The sequence below is a fragment of the Netta rufina genome (genome assembly GCF_964035555.1).
Source record: "Netta rufina genome assembly, chromosome: 5".
In the NCBI taxonomy this organism is placed as follows: Eukaryota; Metazoa; Chordata; class Aves; order Anseriformes; family Anatidae; genus Netta; species Netta rufina.
The window spans coordinates 56,394,441-56,410,140 of record NC_140128.1 but is presented as its reverse complement, the minus strand read 5'-3'; the positions used below and the strand labels follow the sequence as shown (position 1 = coordinate 56,410,140).

The 15,700-nt window shown below is 39.5% G+C and overlaps 1 protein-coding gene across 1 annotated transcript in view; it reads right to left on the bottom strand.

Annotated features, from left to right (window-relative positions):
- Positions 1 to 8,906: 8,906 nt before the first annotated feature.
- Positions 8,907 to 15,700, bottom strand: part of ADSS1 (adenylosuccinate synthase 1) — a 28,402-nt gene continuing 21,608 nt past the window's right edge. The window contains exons 11-13 of the mRNA XM_084288393.1: positions 13,623 to 13,720; positions 12,981 to 13,130; positions 8,907 to 12,167 (exon numbers count right to left, since the gene is read on the bottom strand). Coding sequence (XP_084144519.1) covers positions 12,115 to 12,167; positions 12,981 to 13,130; positions 13,623 to 13,720 — 301 coding nt within the window. The 3' untranslated portion in view covers positions 8,907 to 12,114. The remainder of the gene's footprint in view (positions 12,168 to 12,980; positions 13,131 to 13,622; positions 13,721 to 15,700) is intronic.

Below are 15,700 nucleotides of genomic sequence, written 5' to 3'. Positions count from 1 at the left end.
AAGTTAAAAGCGCTGTTCTGCCTGGAATGCTCCAAAACTCTGATCTGAAGATACGAAATAGATTTGAAAGTGAGCAGCACGTGCTGTAGGGATGCTGCCGGGGCTGTCATGAAAGAGGAAATTTAAGGACAGTTTCTCTGACGGCTGTTACATTTGCAGGCTGCCACCACCGTCCCACTGCAGGGCAGATGCAGAAATCTGATTGCTACTGAGTCATCTGCGGGTGTTGACAACCCCTCTTTAATTGCTCTGCAAGCCTCAACCTTAATAACATCTGTTACTGATCAGATATTTCCTATTTGTGAGAGCTATTATGGCAAAATAATTTTGTTCCGTCTGTATCAATGTATCTTAGCATCCTATGGGGAGGGAATTGGTTCACCTGCCGGTCTGTTGACTTGCTACTCGACAGGATGATTCCCAGTACTTTATTAATGTCATAGCAGCAAGCCTTGAGGAAGATCCACTGGTGATTTGGAAGTAGAAAAAAGGCTGAGATCTGATCTGGCAAAGACTGCTGGCACTGAGCGTTCATGAAAATTAATGCTGACAATTTCCCAGGTTATTTGAAGAGATTGTGTGTTGTTATACAGCTTCTGAATAGGAAAAAGCAGCCCAAACAAATCCCAAACCACTAATGGTAATCGTGAAATATGATAATTTTGGTTTATCCTCAAAAACATGTTTATAAAAGGAAGCAGAGAATAAAAATGACAGTATTTTTCTTGCTACTTTGCTTCTCCCATGCCCGTGTGAATATTACAGACAAATTGCCTGGTTGATAGCTCTCTCTTATAGAACAAAGAAAAATTGCATTGCAAATTTTCAATAGCTTCCATTTCCAGCAAGCAAATTTGAAGAGCAAAACGGACTGGGCTGTGCTCACTAAGTCTGTCTCTTTTAATACTCCATTTCTACCAGCGCTTCAATGAGGTCGGGGCACACACAGGAGGATTCTGGCCATAGTTCACCTCCTTCGAGGCTTCTAGCCATTTAGAGCCTAGAATTTTTCTGAGCCCAAGTTTCCATTTGGATTTTAATGCTTCATAGTTGTCAGCAAGCCCATTCATCATTAACCTGTCCAGTCCCTTTCTCAAAACTGGTAATGTTTAATTTCTTCTTTTGTCTGGCAAATGTACAACTTTGCAAAATGTTATCAAAAACCAAACCAATCATTTTCTGTACCTCTTATAGCCCCTAGTGTCCCTTCTGAAGGAGGGTGGCCAGCGCTCTAGCTGTGGACATGCTAGGCATCCAGACAGCATAAGCCTAAATAGTTTTTCTTGGTCCCTTTCCTAATAATTCCTACCATCTAAGTGATCATTGTGATAACTGCTTAAGAACTAAACCGATGTTTTCAGGGAACTATTCATAAATGACTCGCAGCATCACTCCCCTGAGTGCTAATTGCTTAATTCAGAACTCCTCACTCTATGTATATAATTGAGGTTATTTTTCCCCCATGTGTGTTACTGCACACTTACTGACACCGCCAATTTATTGCCTGTTAGGTGTACAGAGAGTCTTGAAAATACGCAGCTGTACCTCTTCCCAGTTGGCTTTTAGATTTGACTTTAAACAATAATGCAGCAAACACCGATACCTCTCTGCTCATCTCCTTTCTCAGATTACTTATAAATAAGTTGATGTACACAGGCATCTTGCCTGAACCTGCCTGAGTTTAGTCCTCAGGATCATGGAGATCCCTTTGTAAAGACTGGCACCACGTTCCTTTCATACCAAGACAAATTTAAGTAAACATCACATATAAACCCTAATTACAATAGACTTTGCCTATGAAATGGGCAGATTTAGATTTTCAGTACTCCAGTAAGCACTAAGAGATGATTTTTGTTTCTGATCCTTCAGTAACACAATCAAGGTAAATGTTTGCCTGTCTGCCCATGCTTTCAACTACTCCAAAATGTAATTTTTGGTAATTAGAAATAAACGGGTAGTCTGGAATAGAAATCACAGACAGTGTAAATTGCAAACATTGCAAATCAGAATCGGATGCTTTCTTAAAGGGAAAAGAACTTATGCATTTGGAAAAGAATAAATTGAGGAAAATTCTGCCTTGTGTTTTAGTCAGAGTGTCAGACTAAATATTCCCAATGTCTGATTTGGCTTTGTGAATCTAAATATTCATCACTCCAATCTTCCTGTCTATGCCTTGCTTTGCAAACAACCTTTATCCATTTACTGTAACAAGTTAAAGTATTCAATTTTAGGAACAGATGGCAGAAAAATAGCAATCCAGAAGATTATACTAGCTTTTAAGTCATTCTAAGGGTCTAATAGTAGGCTCTTATAAGCATTGGAGGGCCTTAAAAATATTTCATCCTTCTCTCCATCTTCTTTTACACCAAAGCCCTTCCCTACATGTATTTGTAATTAAAGATTCCCATTTATTCTTTCATTATTAGGCCAATTATAAAAAAATCAGAACATTATACCTAGAGGTGGGGCAGAGGTGGGGCTATGTGTACACACAGCTGTATATCAGGAGTTTCCTCAAAGGTTCCTCTCAATTTGTACTGATGCAAAAGGAGAGCATTTTGGCCAATTCTCTAGTTCTTTTTCACAATAAAATGGTGAAACGAATAATCTTGAAATTCTTTTAGGTAGAACGCATATTACAGCGGTGGTTGTAGGTGGCCATATGCCATACGCAGCCTGTTTTGGAGCAGGTGATATATTGGGATCAGGATGCACACGTGTTTGCTGCACAGGACTGAAGTATAACACCACACTCCATGCCCTCAGCCCCACCGTACTCTTCTTCCCGTGATGTGCAGTAGGGATTCAAAGATAATAAAACTGTCTCGAACACGCCTGTTCTTATTAGAATGGCTCAGGGCTGCTTCCTTTCTTCTGTGCCCTTTTATTTCCGTATCACGCTGCCAGCCCTACCAGACAACCCGTTTACAGCCCCTATCAAAGGGCTGCACCCTTCAGACATCATCTGTGAGCGAGTGCCAGCACACAGCCGCGTGTCATTTTACTATGACCAGCGAGCAGCACAGCTCACGTCCTAATCTTGATGAGCCGCTTCGCACATCAAAAACCATTTGATAAGCCAGGGAGGAGCAGGATTAAGGGCTGGCTCTTGAAGCATGCTGCTGCTAAGCCAAGCCCCTGCCACCCTAGCACCACAGCCAGCGCCTGCACGGCATGGCTGACTTCATAGCGTGTTCCTATGACACAGACTAGTTTTGTTCAGCAGATCAAAATAGTTGAAGGTCCCACTTACACTAGAGGGCACTCTGCAAGCTGCTACTGCTGTTACAAGGTGTGATTGCTCTGCTGACAGCATGTACAAAGGGGCTGCTTTCCAGTTTTTATTGTTGCTCCTGGCCTTTCAAGTTGTGTGTCTGCCTGTCTGCTGTACACAGTTTCCTTTCAGTTTGCCTCTTTCCAGTTCAATCTATCAAGGAGAAAGACAGCCCCCAAACTCACACAGCTGGATATGAGACAGCCCGTGCACGCTCACCACGCACACACACTTAATGGGTACTGAATGAAGGACCCACTAGCAATGCACATCCACGTGTTTTGTGTGGATATGAAACCACAGCACGTAACCAGCCCCTGTGTGAGGCTGAATGAGTGTCTGGATGTGAAAGCAGTCCCGTGCCCATATCTGCCACCCGAGTTTGGCTGAGATAACTGCTGTTACTGACCCAGAGGGGCGGCAGGGGGCTCTGGTTTCCTCCTCTACAGCTGACAATGTTTTCCATCTAATTCTAAGAGACTGTGCAAAAATTCATTAAACTGTAGTCCAAGAAGAGCTGTTCCATGACTTGGTGTGTGCAGGTACCTCTGCCCTTTCACCAGTCCCACACAATACACGACACCTTCCTCCTCCTCCTCACATGGCATGGGAGGGCCAGGAAAACCTCTCTGCCTCCGCACTGCGCCCAGTCCATACCCAGCCTTGTTATTTTGTGGAATGAAGCCTTGCTTCAGGACAGTGCTTTTCGTTGTGCCTCACATGCTCTCCTTTATCCACTCCCTAAAGCAGCCGTTAGCTGGAACAGCTTGAGTTGCACCCATTCAGCCCCAAAGGACAGAACTGGTACGTGCTGGCAAAGGAGCAGGCACTGCGCTCACGAGGTATTACAGGCGCTTCCACAGCAGCAGCCCACAAAGCATGTTTATTTTAACTTTGTGTGACTATCTTGTCAACCCTGGGCAGAGAGGATCTCCGTCTGGAAAACAGAAACTGCACAGAGTCAAAGCAAGTGTCCAAACAGTGCCAGGATAACATGGCACAGCCACAGCAACCATCACTAGGGCTAACCTGGACATTTTCTTTGTACAGCCTTTTGGGTTGGAAGCTGTTTACGCTGGGAAGTCTTCAAGGCACTCATTCTGTCTCTTTGCTCTCTGCTGAGCAGTTTGCACGAGTGGTGTGCTACGAGCTGTAAAAGTAACATCCAGTCCTAGGCCTGCTATCCAGGGTGCCAATTAATCAAGACTTTTCTGTGCTGCTGGCGTTTCCCCAGGATGGAAATCATCAGTACATTTTACGTAGGGCTCAGACTTCCAGCAGGACCAGCTTTGGTTTTTTAATCATGTAATCTCATGCAAAGCTATCTCTAATAGGCAAATTGTCTTATCTTGTTTGTAATGCCTTAACGAGCATCTTTTATTTCTTCCACTTGACCTTTTGTTGTGTATATTGAAATGCATCATATTCTGTATACTATGTTCACTACATTCCTGCCATTTATATGCTCTGGTTTCTTATTTGTGTTGATTTTTTTTTTCTTTAATCTTTTGTCTTTTGTTTTTCTGCACCAGAATTTCAGAGAAGATAGCGATGAGACAGACAACAGCATATTCTTATCTTCTATTGTAACTTTCTCGTCTTCAAGATTTGGAAGATCTCCAGATTGATGGCAAAGACATCCAGCATTGCCTCTGTCTCTAATCCTGATTCTTTACAGCGACCTAGACTCTACAAAAAGCTACCCTATAAATGTATCATCACTAAATCTGGTGCAAATGTAAAACCGTAAGGCTGGCATTGACGAAACAGTGGAAGGGTAGCCTGACATCCCTCTTCAAAGCTCACTGCCCTCCAGTGCTTCTCTGGGTCCCTGGTTGTTCTTTTGGCCGAGTTCAGCACCCAGCACTGTTCTGCAGGAGTTTGTTGCTGTTGTACTCAAACTTCAGTTCTTCTGGCAAAGTGGGAGATGTTTTTTTGTCCAGCCCCCAAATTTATTTCACTACTCAGTGTAGGCAAGTAGAGATCGTTGGTGTAGAAGTAGAGATCTTGTCTGCAGAATGTACATGCTCAAAATCAGTGGACCAAATCCTAACCTAAAACATGGGTTTGGTCTCTTGGTTACCTTTGCCAGTAATCTTTAGAATTTATGGAGAGAAACATAATGTTGTTTTAGAATGGCAAGGCAAATCTTTTGCAAACTTATCCAATAAATGTCTTCTAACTACATTTTACCTGACATAGACATGATTACAGCTCTGTTGGTACAGATACAAAATGCAATCCAGAATTCTGAAAGAATGCATGTATGTGATTGCAAGGCAGGAAGAAATGTCTTTAATAAATCTTTCAAATTGGGAACGGTATCATATTTTTTGAGGACACCAACTGTAATACTATTAAAGAAGACAGTGAAAAAACTATGTTGACTATTTGAGGGGTGATGATCTAGACTCTGTAGTCTGCAAATCGCCTTCCTGGCTGGGTTAAGTGAAGCAAACAAATGTTGAGGTACAAGATGCAAAGTTCTGAATTTGACCAGCATTGCCTATTTTTGATGCTGTAGTGTGCTAAGTAAGCAGTAAAGCTGTAACTGCAGTACTGATGTACGTGTGACCGTGCACTGTGAATTGCTAGTCTTACCTGTAGTGAGGCTGTTTCTGGAAATAAGCATGGCCCAGCATCTTACCTGACTGTCCAGTTCTTCTTCACCCATTTCTCAAGGACACAAAACATTGCAACAGATGCCAGTGGACTGTCAGCATGGCTGAGTGGTATTATCCACCAGCACAAGTAACTGGAAATAACTTCCCTCTATCTCCTGGCCATTATCCTCCTGGTGTTGTAGCCCAGGACACTGTTTGGTTTATTCAAGATTCATTGTTCATTGTTGGTTCATGCCCAGCCTGGGTCCTGTTTAGCGAAGCTGCCACTCAGCCAGCTGCTTCCATCTGTACCAAGACGTGGGGAACCCTGTTCTTCTGCCCCAGCCTCACGAGCTTTTTGTTGCCCAGCCCTCAAGCTTATCAAGGTCATCGCCTTTTGCTGGCAGCCACTCCTCCCAGTTCAAAATGTTTTCACTCATCACAGGCTGGGTTTCCATGCATGGCAGAGCATGGCACAGGTTCATGACTCTCAGTGGAAACATGACTCTAAATACAATAGGCTTGTGACTCAGAATTTCCTTTCCAGAAGCAAAAAACCACCACTAAATACCTTTCTATGACAGTGCCTGGTAATACACTGTATGTATCCAGTTTGTTGTTTTGCCACGTGCACCAAAGGTTCACTGCAGCACCCCTGCACAGCAGTTGCCTATTCACAGGCCAGCCAGGCTTCCCCAAACCTCAGCAGCAAATGCCTTTTCCACACATTTGGAGAATTAGGCCCAGCTGACCTCAAAGTTTTGTCCAATTAAGAGGAAGATGAAGATGCATACTGCCATCTCTGCTGTCAGGGTACTTGGCTGTTCTGTGGCTTCTTAAGAAACAAATCACCAGTTCTTCCGCCCGGGGCATTTTAAGGATTTCAGCAGCCACTAAAAACTCTCCGAGCACTCTGTCACTTACCAAGCACAGGGAAGGTGTCTCCTGAAACCTAACGCTGTTGTCTGAGGCACTATTTAGAGGCAATGCAAACTCCAGTACACGGGCTCAACTTCTACAAGGCAATGCCTGTCAATGTACATGTAAGGGTACAATATCTCAATTGCAAGACCATTCTTGCACAAGTGTTATTTTTTTCCTGAAAAGGACATTTCCTTGCCAAAGACATTTGTGTAGACAGTTTTAAAGCGTGTACTACTTCCAACCACTGCAAAATGCAGCTGCTGGCCAAACTTTGATATATGAAAGGAAGCTATAAACACTTTGTGTTTACAGAACATCTCCTTTCCTGATATTTTTTTTTTTTTTTTTTGCTTCTGGACAGTCTCACAGGGCTGACAGGCAAATATCTAATGCAGTCTCTACTGAAGAAATGAACAGAGAGTAGTAACACACAAAGGGATTTTAGAACAACTAGATTACTGTGAAGATATAGGAAATTGAAAGGTAAATCTTGAAATTCTTATTCAGACTTTACTTCTTTAAATGTCTTTAAATGTCCCTATGACTGATATGTGCATGGATGATGTTTCACTTTAAACTTGAGCAATATGTAAAAGTTCAGCCTCACAAAGAGTAAAAGCAACAGGAAGGAGTTTCTGCATGGTATTCCCTCCCAGAGCTTCTTTTTGACAGACCTGTTGTTTGGGAAGGAAAGAGCGAAGTTTCTCACCTCCGCGAAACAGGCTGCACCATGTATTCCTCACACACCACGGATCCTGTGCAGGACAGTGACGGCCAAGCAGCTCCACGCCTCAGGCACCCTCTTTTTAATCAGCAACATAGAGCTAATGAAGACATGAAACCAACACAAATAAACTCTCCTATATTTAGTAGCCAACAAATCCATGAGCTGCTCCCTTGATACAACACCTGCACTGCAAATAGGGACCTCTTCTAAAGATAATAGGGTTGGAGCAGTATTTTTCTTTCTCACCTGATGCTTAGTTAAAAGGGCGATGTCAGTTCATCTGTTTTGCAAACATCCAGAACTTGAAATTGGCCTTCTGATGGAAATGAGACATTAAATATTAGGAAACCAGGCTATTTCCATGAGGTTTAAGGAGCCACCTAAGGCTTGACCCCATATAAATTGTTACTGGAAGTGGGTACAAGCAGAGAGGTGATATTAATTGCAGTGCTACAACGGCCAGACGGTCCCACTGTTCGCATTTTTACCATGCTGTGTACCTTCTTCCCTCCCTCCCAGCCTTAAGACTCTGCTCTCCAGCTGATAGACAACAGATGGACCAGCAACAAAACAGAGTGCTTGCCCAGCGGGGAATTTCAGCAGATACTTACTCAGATTTTTTATTTTATTTTTTTTGCCTTGAGTGATGCCAGTGTCACAAGGAGTTTGATCAAACTGCCTCAGATGTGTTGGCTACCAATCAAGCATCATTCTACAGGAATTTATATATAACCAATGCAAAGGAAATGAAGAAACATTAGTTAATTAGCTGTGCAGGTCTCTTACCTCTCCTGTGTGCCTGCTCTCATTTGCTGGACAGGTCACTCACCTGCAATTCAAGGCTCCTTCTAAAATGCTTCTGAAATAGATGAGAAGAGTCATTTCTATCAAAGCTTCTGAAAAGCCCTAACATGACTTGTTTGAAGCCCTTACACATTGTAGATTTGATATCTACCATTCCTTTCTAGTACAGTGAATGTTGATGGAATTCATTTGCGTTATTCTGAGCCATCTGTTACAGAAAGAACATTTGTGCATTTCCTAATTGATGCAGAAAGGAAACGTTTTGCTTCATTGTAAAACCATTCTTCATCCATGTGAGACAACTGAAGAGGACTAACCTTGACTCCGCATCAGTAAAGGTGGATCACCGCCCAGTTTCTGAAAAGGAGTCTGATCAAGTTTATAGAATATGTAATAAAATAACAATAACAAAAAAAAATCCAAATACTGAGATTTTTTTCCTCATAGACTGAAAGAAAATATCCATTCTTTCAGTAGTGCTGTTAGTTAGTTTCTAGAATGCATGAAACACTGAACCAAATTTTTGTATGAAGTGATTTTTGTAAAAGTAAAAGGAGAGAGAGAGCACACGCACTGTTACTTCAAATTGATTTTAATGTGTCTTCCAGGACAAAATAACAGGTGTGGATCCAAAATTCATCTGAAAAATCTGCATAGAGGGAAAGATGTAAGCATAGTTTGCACATTACTATGGAAATGCTTTTCTTTCCTTTTATAAAGTGCATCATGCCAGAACTGTCAGACCATAGAAAGCCAAATTAAAAATTACAAAAGCTTCAAAATCTTATACTGCGCATGTTAAGAAGCACACACCTGACTAAGAAGGCCATGTTATAAGGGTAAGTGTGAGCAAATATGTCAAATATATTAATGTGCATGAGTGAATCAGTAATTGCTGCTTTTTAAAAACTTTAATTTTTACAACAAATTGTGTTGTTTTGGTAGACATTTACCCTTATTCTTCCATCAAGATATCTCACAGGATGATGCGTCAACCTATTTCAGTCATTATTACTGCATTTAATTGGGGAGAAAGAAGAAGTCTAATTCATCACAGTGATTGTTATTAAAATGAAATTTCTAACAATACAAAATAATCCAAAAAATAATGGAAAACAGCCCAAATGAAAACATCTTTACATTTAAAAAGATCTTATCAAGCATCATGTCACTCAGTAGATTAGAGAGCTTTTCAACAAAAGCCTGAACTTACTCGCATTTAATGCAATGACAACACGTGAAATTCAGTAGGAGTAGAATGTCATTTAAAAAAAAAAAACATGCTGTGAAATGAAATGCATGATATTATTTTTACTGCAACAGAGTAAGTCACAGGATAATTGTCTACTGTATCAAGTCCATTGTCAACGTCGCTGTGTTTCTGAAGAAATCTTGAATGCAAATAGAGGCAATGTGGATCTAACGGAGACTTAATGGAAAAAAATACTGGAAAATGAAAGATTAGGTGAATAAGAGAGTAATCTTGTGAAAATTAAGGCAAAAAAAGTTTTGTTTTTTTTCTTTCTTTTTAATATGCCAAATACTCCCCTCAGATTTAATCCAGTTATTCAGTGCACCAAGTGGCTTGTTAGTCATTGTGGACTTAGTTTATAAATCAAGTAAAGCTTAAATATAGCATCCATCCCTAACACAAATGCACTCATGAAGATGACGCCAAGAAAAGGAATAGATCTAGACCATTCAGTAGGACAATGTCACAAGGTTAAGCCACATGAAAACAAAATTTAATTACTGTATCTCCAAGCATCCTTATGCTTAAATTAACTCATATAAAGGATGTACGTTTCACAGTGCTTGTACTAATTAGCACTTACCAAGCATCTTTCACGAGTGCTTTGCAAACATTAAATAAGGTCAGAAATCTCATTGCTCTTCCATAAGAGCACTCATAAACATGAAGGGTAGAGGTTCTTCGTGTATGTTAGAGCAAAGACTGCAGGACTTGCCTCACAGACTTCTGAAAAAATAGCGTAAAATAGGTGTGGAAGTTTTCCTAATTGCTATTTTACAGTTTGAAAAACAGTAATATAAATTAAATGACTTGTCAAAGACCAACAAAGAAATTGTGGCTGAATTCTGGATTCATACCTTTTTTATTAGATTTTAAGTATTTGATTAAGGCATGAAGCTATAGTCTGTGGTGAACCAGGTAGGAAGAGACTGTACTGCAGAGAGAGGTGTAAAAATTCTGCCCTACCAGCAGCAACACATCTGTAAAGAGTTAAAGTAAGTGCATGCTATGTGCTTATGCCAGTACTTTTGCAGTTGTGTCTTAACACAAATGGTTTTGAACATGAGCTACACAAGATAGGTTTTTGTTTCTCCCTATCTCTGATGCAATGTTATTGCCTTGTATCCTTTGAGTTACTATCACAGAAGAGGGATTATTTTCACACACTACATAATGACATTACTGGTTGTGATGCCTTTTTCCACAGCCTCAGGGAATGATACAAAAATATTGTTATAGCTCTCTGAGACATATATAGAAAAGAAACAACTACTCTGAAAATTCCAGTTATGGAATAACTCAGCTTCTAGCGTATTCTTTTTCCTCTACAAGAGGTAGGTCTTTTTTTGAGAGCTCTTGCAATATAGCCATTATAGAAGTTCCACAAAGAAATCCAACCTTCTTGAAGTTTCTGGGGACTTCTCCACGGCTTCTACACGTCTGAACCCTGGCTGCCATATGTCATCCCCTTCTATTATTAGGTATTACATTTTGCTGAGGAAGGTCAAAATGTGTGAGGGGTGTAAATACTGCAGCAGTCATCGTTAAGTCATGCATTGATTTATTCTTGGAAACATAGGAGCTGTGGAAGCAAGTGTGCCATACAGAGCTGCAAGTCCCAAGTTCCTCAACAGATAACTACAGTAAAACTTTGGAAATTACTATCACTGCATTTGCAGGAAGAAATATCTCAGGTTCGCTGAGAAAACACGTGTTGCTTTGGCTCCACTCTCCCCATGTGTTTTGTACCCTGAGGACTTTTCCTTCCATCTTCATTCACTCCTTACCTACTGCATAAAATGAAGACTGCACATCTGACAGTCTCCACAGGGACTGCCTGTTAGTACACAGTGTATTTTAAAGAATTATTAGGTCAACTTTCTCCAGCTTGGCCCCTCTGCAGATGTCACTTCAGTTACTAGAATAGGCTCTGTGATAAAAATACGTTAGCTTCTCTCCATACATTTTAGTGGGCTCTTAAAAAAATAGTAATATAAAAATTGTAGATAATTGTATTTGCTTTGCTTTGTGCAGTCAAAAATACCTACCTAAGTTTACTGTATTTCATAAATTGAAAATCTGTATAATCCTATACTCTAAGTACATGGTGTCACTTTTATTACTGCCAATCTAAAGACACAGACTTTTAACACCTGAAGAATAAATGCAATGTTCACGATTCTAAAGTCACCCAGTAACTGCTGGAAAAGGCTTAATAGCAGCTTCAGCAAGAAGGAATAACTCTGGATGTCTTTCAAATAGCAACATGGCTCAAATTAAAATATATATTTTCCTTATTTTGTTATGCACTTTTTTTTTTTTTTGATGATGGCCACCAAGTAGATTTTACAGTGCATGTACTGAGACATTTAAGATAAATAAAATGGTACAATGCAGAATATGTATTTTGTTTCTATTCAATTCCTAGAAGAACATGTTGGTTTTACATAGCATCTCCATTTGAAGAAGCAGCAGCAAGGAACAGATGAACACTGAACTGTGCTTCTCATCACTGAAGTTCTTCCTTTGTTTAAAACAGCTGGATCATTGACTCTCTTGATTTTCCAACTCCGACCCATTTGACTAGGGAGGAAAAAAACATCTATTAGAAGATTTTAGAGAGTAAATACAATGAATGAATGGTAGTGTTTTATTATGCTTCAAAACAAACTAGCCAACTTTATGCTGCAATACATTGCTGGGAAGTTTTACCATCCAAAAATACTTTACTTCTGTTGCATTAGCAGACTAGATGCACAACATACTGCATTCAGAAGGCACAAAATAATTAAAGTGTTGCAGATGGAAGATCTAAGAGAAGGTCAAGCCTGTTTGTTGCAGGTTTAACTCTCACTGTCTTGAGTGATACGTTGTATAGCTAAACACCTGTTAAGATTCTCATTTTCCCAAGTGGAAGAATTAGGCTAAATAGTCATGTACCCGTTTATCTCCTTACACCGAGAAGTGTGGAAGAGGGCCAAAAATTAAAAGTAGAGAGTAGTCTATGTTCAAACAGTGATGCAGTGCAGGAAGCAAAACGAAGAGACTAGTAAAGGAAGGACATTAGACTAAGTATGCACTGAAGCATGGCGCAGAGTTTCCTAAGTTTTCACTGTCAGAAGGCAGCACTTTGCCAAGAACAGTATGTGTTCATCTTTCCTCTGCATAAATTCTTGTCAGCAGCAGCTTGTAGTTGCTTGCAACACTGCAGCCTGGAGAACATCACCCTTTGTACCTTCTTGGCAAGGTGTCATTTACCATCATCAGCCTAACTACAGACACTTCCATTACCTCTTGCCCAAATCAGGCCACTCCCTGACTAATGAATTGCATGCATTGACATAGCTTTTTGTGTATTGTAGCATCCTCATGTGTATTGTCTGCAGAAAGATTTACCTGGCACTCCAACGTGGTTTTCCACACATCGGATGTAATTCTGGGCCTTGGGTGGGAGGTCCTCCCATTTTCGTGCACCAGTTGTGTCAGTCTTCCACCCAGGCATTGTTTCATACTCTACTTCCACCTTCTGTAATATCTCTTGATTAGCTGTGGGTGAAGAATTTTCATCACAGTTGAGTTTAGTTACTCCACCTTAACAGAGCACACTTATGGTTCTTGACCAATAAGATTTTTTGACTACATTTAAAAATAGATAAATGAAAACAAACAAACAAAATCTCACAGGATTTTTAATGGTTGGTTAGTTAAATCGTTCTTAATTTGGATTAATTTCTGTTAGTTGGGAAGATAACTTTGATTCAAGAGGACCCAGTAATCCAGCTTCCTCTTGTCAAAACCTTAAGATGTACTCTATGTTGTCAGTAAACTACAGCAGTATTCATGAGGAAATAATTTACTTGAAGTTTAGAATAGTTGCAATTTTGGTTCTGATTTGCACACATGCGCATAATAAAATTTCTACAATGGGGTCTTAAAAAAAAAAGAAATCAAGCCTGACTTCAAGAAGCAGTCTTTCCCAACACATACAACTTAAGAGGCAGGAAAGAGAAAAATGAACATAGATATTTGATAGCATACCTGGAAAATATGGAATTCTTTTCCCACCCAATTTGTAAGCAACACCAATTTTAATCTCATCGAGGACATCAAGAATATCCAGCTTTGTTAAGGCCAAACTGCACAGAAAAACATTGGTTAAAGTCATACACATGATGAATATTTCAGTCATCTTCCTCTTCAATCCCTTGCACATGTTTTTTTGTTTTGTTTATTTGTGTGTTTTTCCCCCTAGCTCTGTATTTAGAGATCCAACTCAGGCAACTCAGTAGCAGAAAACACACAAATATGAACATTATTAATTGAATTCATGCCTCTGGGATGAATACACGACAGAGTTACTAAGATGCGTTTCCAAATGCTTGGCTGCTCATACAGGTGCACAGTTTTCAGTTCATTGTATTAAAATGCAAATTGACTGTTTAAAAGTACTACTTACTGGATTTATTTTGGGTGTGTACATTGGCACGTCACTTTATGTCACCAACAGTAATTAATTCTGTTATTCTTCCCAATTCACAACTATAAGACAAGCTTATTTACTAAATTACACTTTTAAAACAGACTTCACATGGTTTTAGATGCCAGATTATGCTTGTATTCAGTACAGTCAGGAAGATCTCAGTCTGACTTCCAGTACTCCAGCTGAGCTATCTGTGTCATCAGTTTAATGAACCTTTTCCATCTTTTGAATGACCACATTGGAAGACAAAAATGGAACCTCAATAAGACATCATAGAAGTCACTGATTGGAATAAAACTGCATTTTAGAACTAGTCAAATCCTCTAGAAACAATACACCAGGCCTTGACTGATTGTGAATAGAGAAGGATTTGGCCAAGTTTATGCACATATAGCCCAAGCTGTATGTGTCCAGTAAGTATACGCTGAATGTAATGATTAAACAAGACCAACTTTGGGGAAAGAAGCAACATAGAGCTAGTTCTTCATCTTTTTTTTTTCCAAGATTTTATCTCCCCTGTTTTTAAGCGTCAGAGTTACCAGACATAACACTTCTGTTGATGGAAGTGAAGTGACTGTATATAACTGAAATGGAAAGAAATATAATGTTTTCCTAAGAAATATTCCAACATAAACAAGAGCTGCTTTAACAAAAAGCAAAATATAAATTCAAGCAAAATAAAAAAGGATTTTAAAAACCCTTCTGAGAAATTAATGAACAGAGATCATTATACATATTGTTTCATTTTAGAACTAGCAGCATAAACAATGTAAGTTAAGTCTCAGATTATGCAATACTGAAATGCCCACAGTAACGTATCTGTGTACATGAACAATTTGTCTGAATGCAAAGAGTAAGTCTACACTTTATATGAACACAACTGTAATGCAACTTCTTCTGAAAATACAGATTGATAATCAGTTTTAAATTAATGGCTCACCATAGTTACCAGCATTAGACATAAGCTAGCCTGATGGCATTATAGTCTAGACCAATTCCTTTAAACATTCACTTTTCCTTTAAAACATCCATTCAAATTATTTTATAATTGAAAATATATTTCATCAACCAAATAAGTCACTCAGTCACAATTAAAATAACAGCTCAGACCATTAAAAGCAGTATTTATAATACAAAATGAGAATCCATCTTTCTAGGCAAAATGAACCTGTCCCAGCTGTGGCAGCTACTGTACACTGTGTGATCCCAACTATTTCACTTAAAGAGGTAATATGTCTGAATGATGCAGAATGGGTCCTACAAGTCTGATCCACTGGAGCCAACCAAAACTCAAAACCAATTGTTTTTTAAATAAGTCAATAAGAAAGCACTGGATCAAGAATAGTAGAACAAACAATTTGTGCAAAAACTGTTATATCAATCCAAACTACACTGGTCATCTGATGCAAAGGCACATCAGATGCAAAAAGGTCATCTGAAGCAAAGTGAAAACATGTATGAAAAAGAATCGTGTTTATGATAATGTAAAATCACTCAGTTTCGAAAAAAAAGTCTAAGGAGATAAAATTATTATTAGCATAAAGAAGATTTTCATTTGCCCACTGTCAATTATCGTATCATTAAGACAATTTTCAGTTGCCCACTGTGAATTATTTCATTGCTTAAAATGTAACAC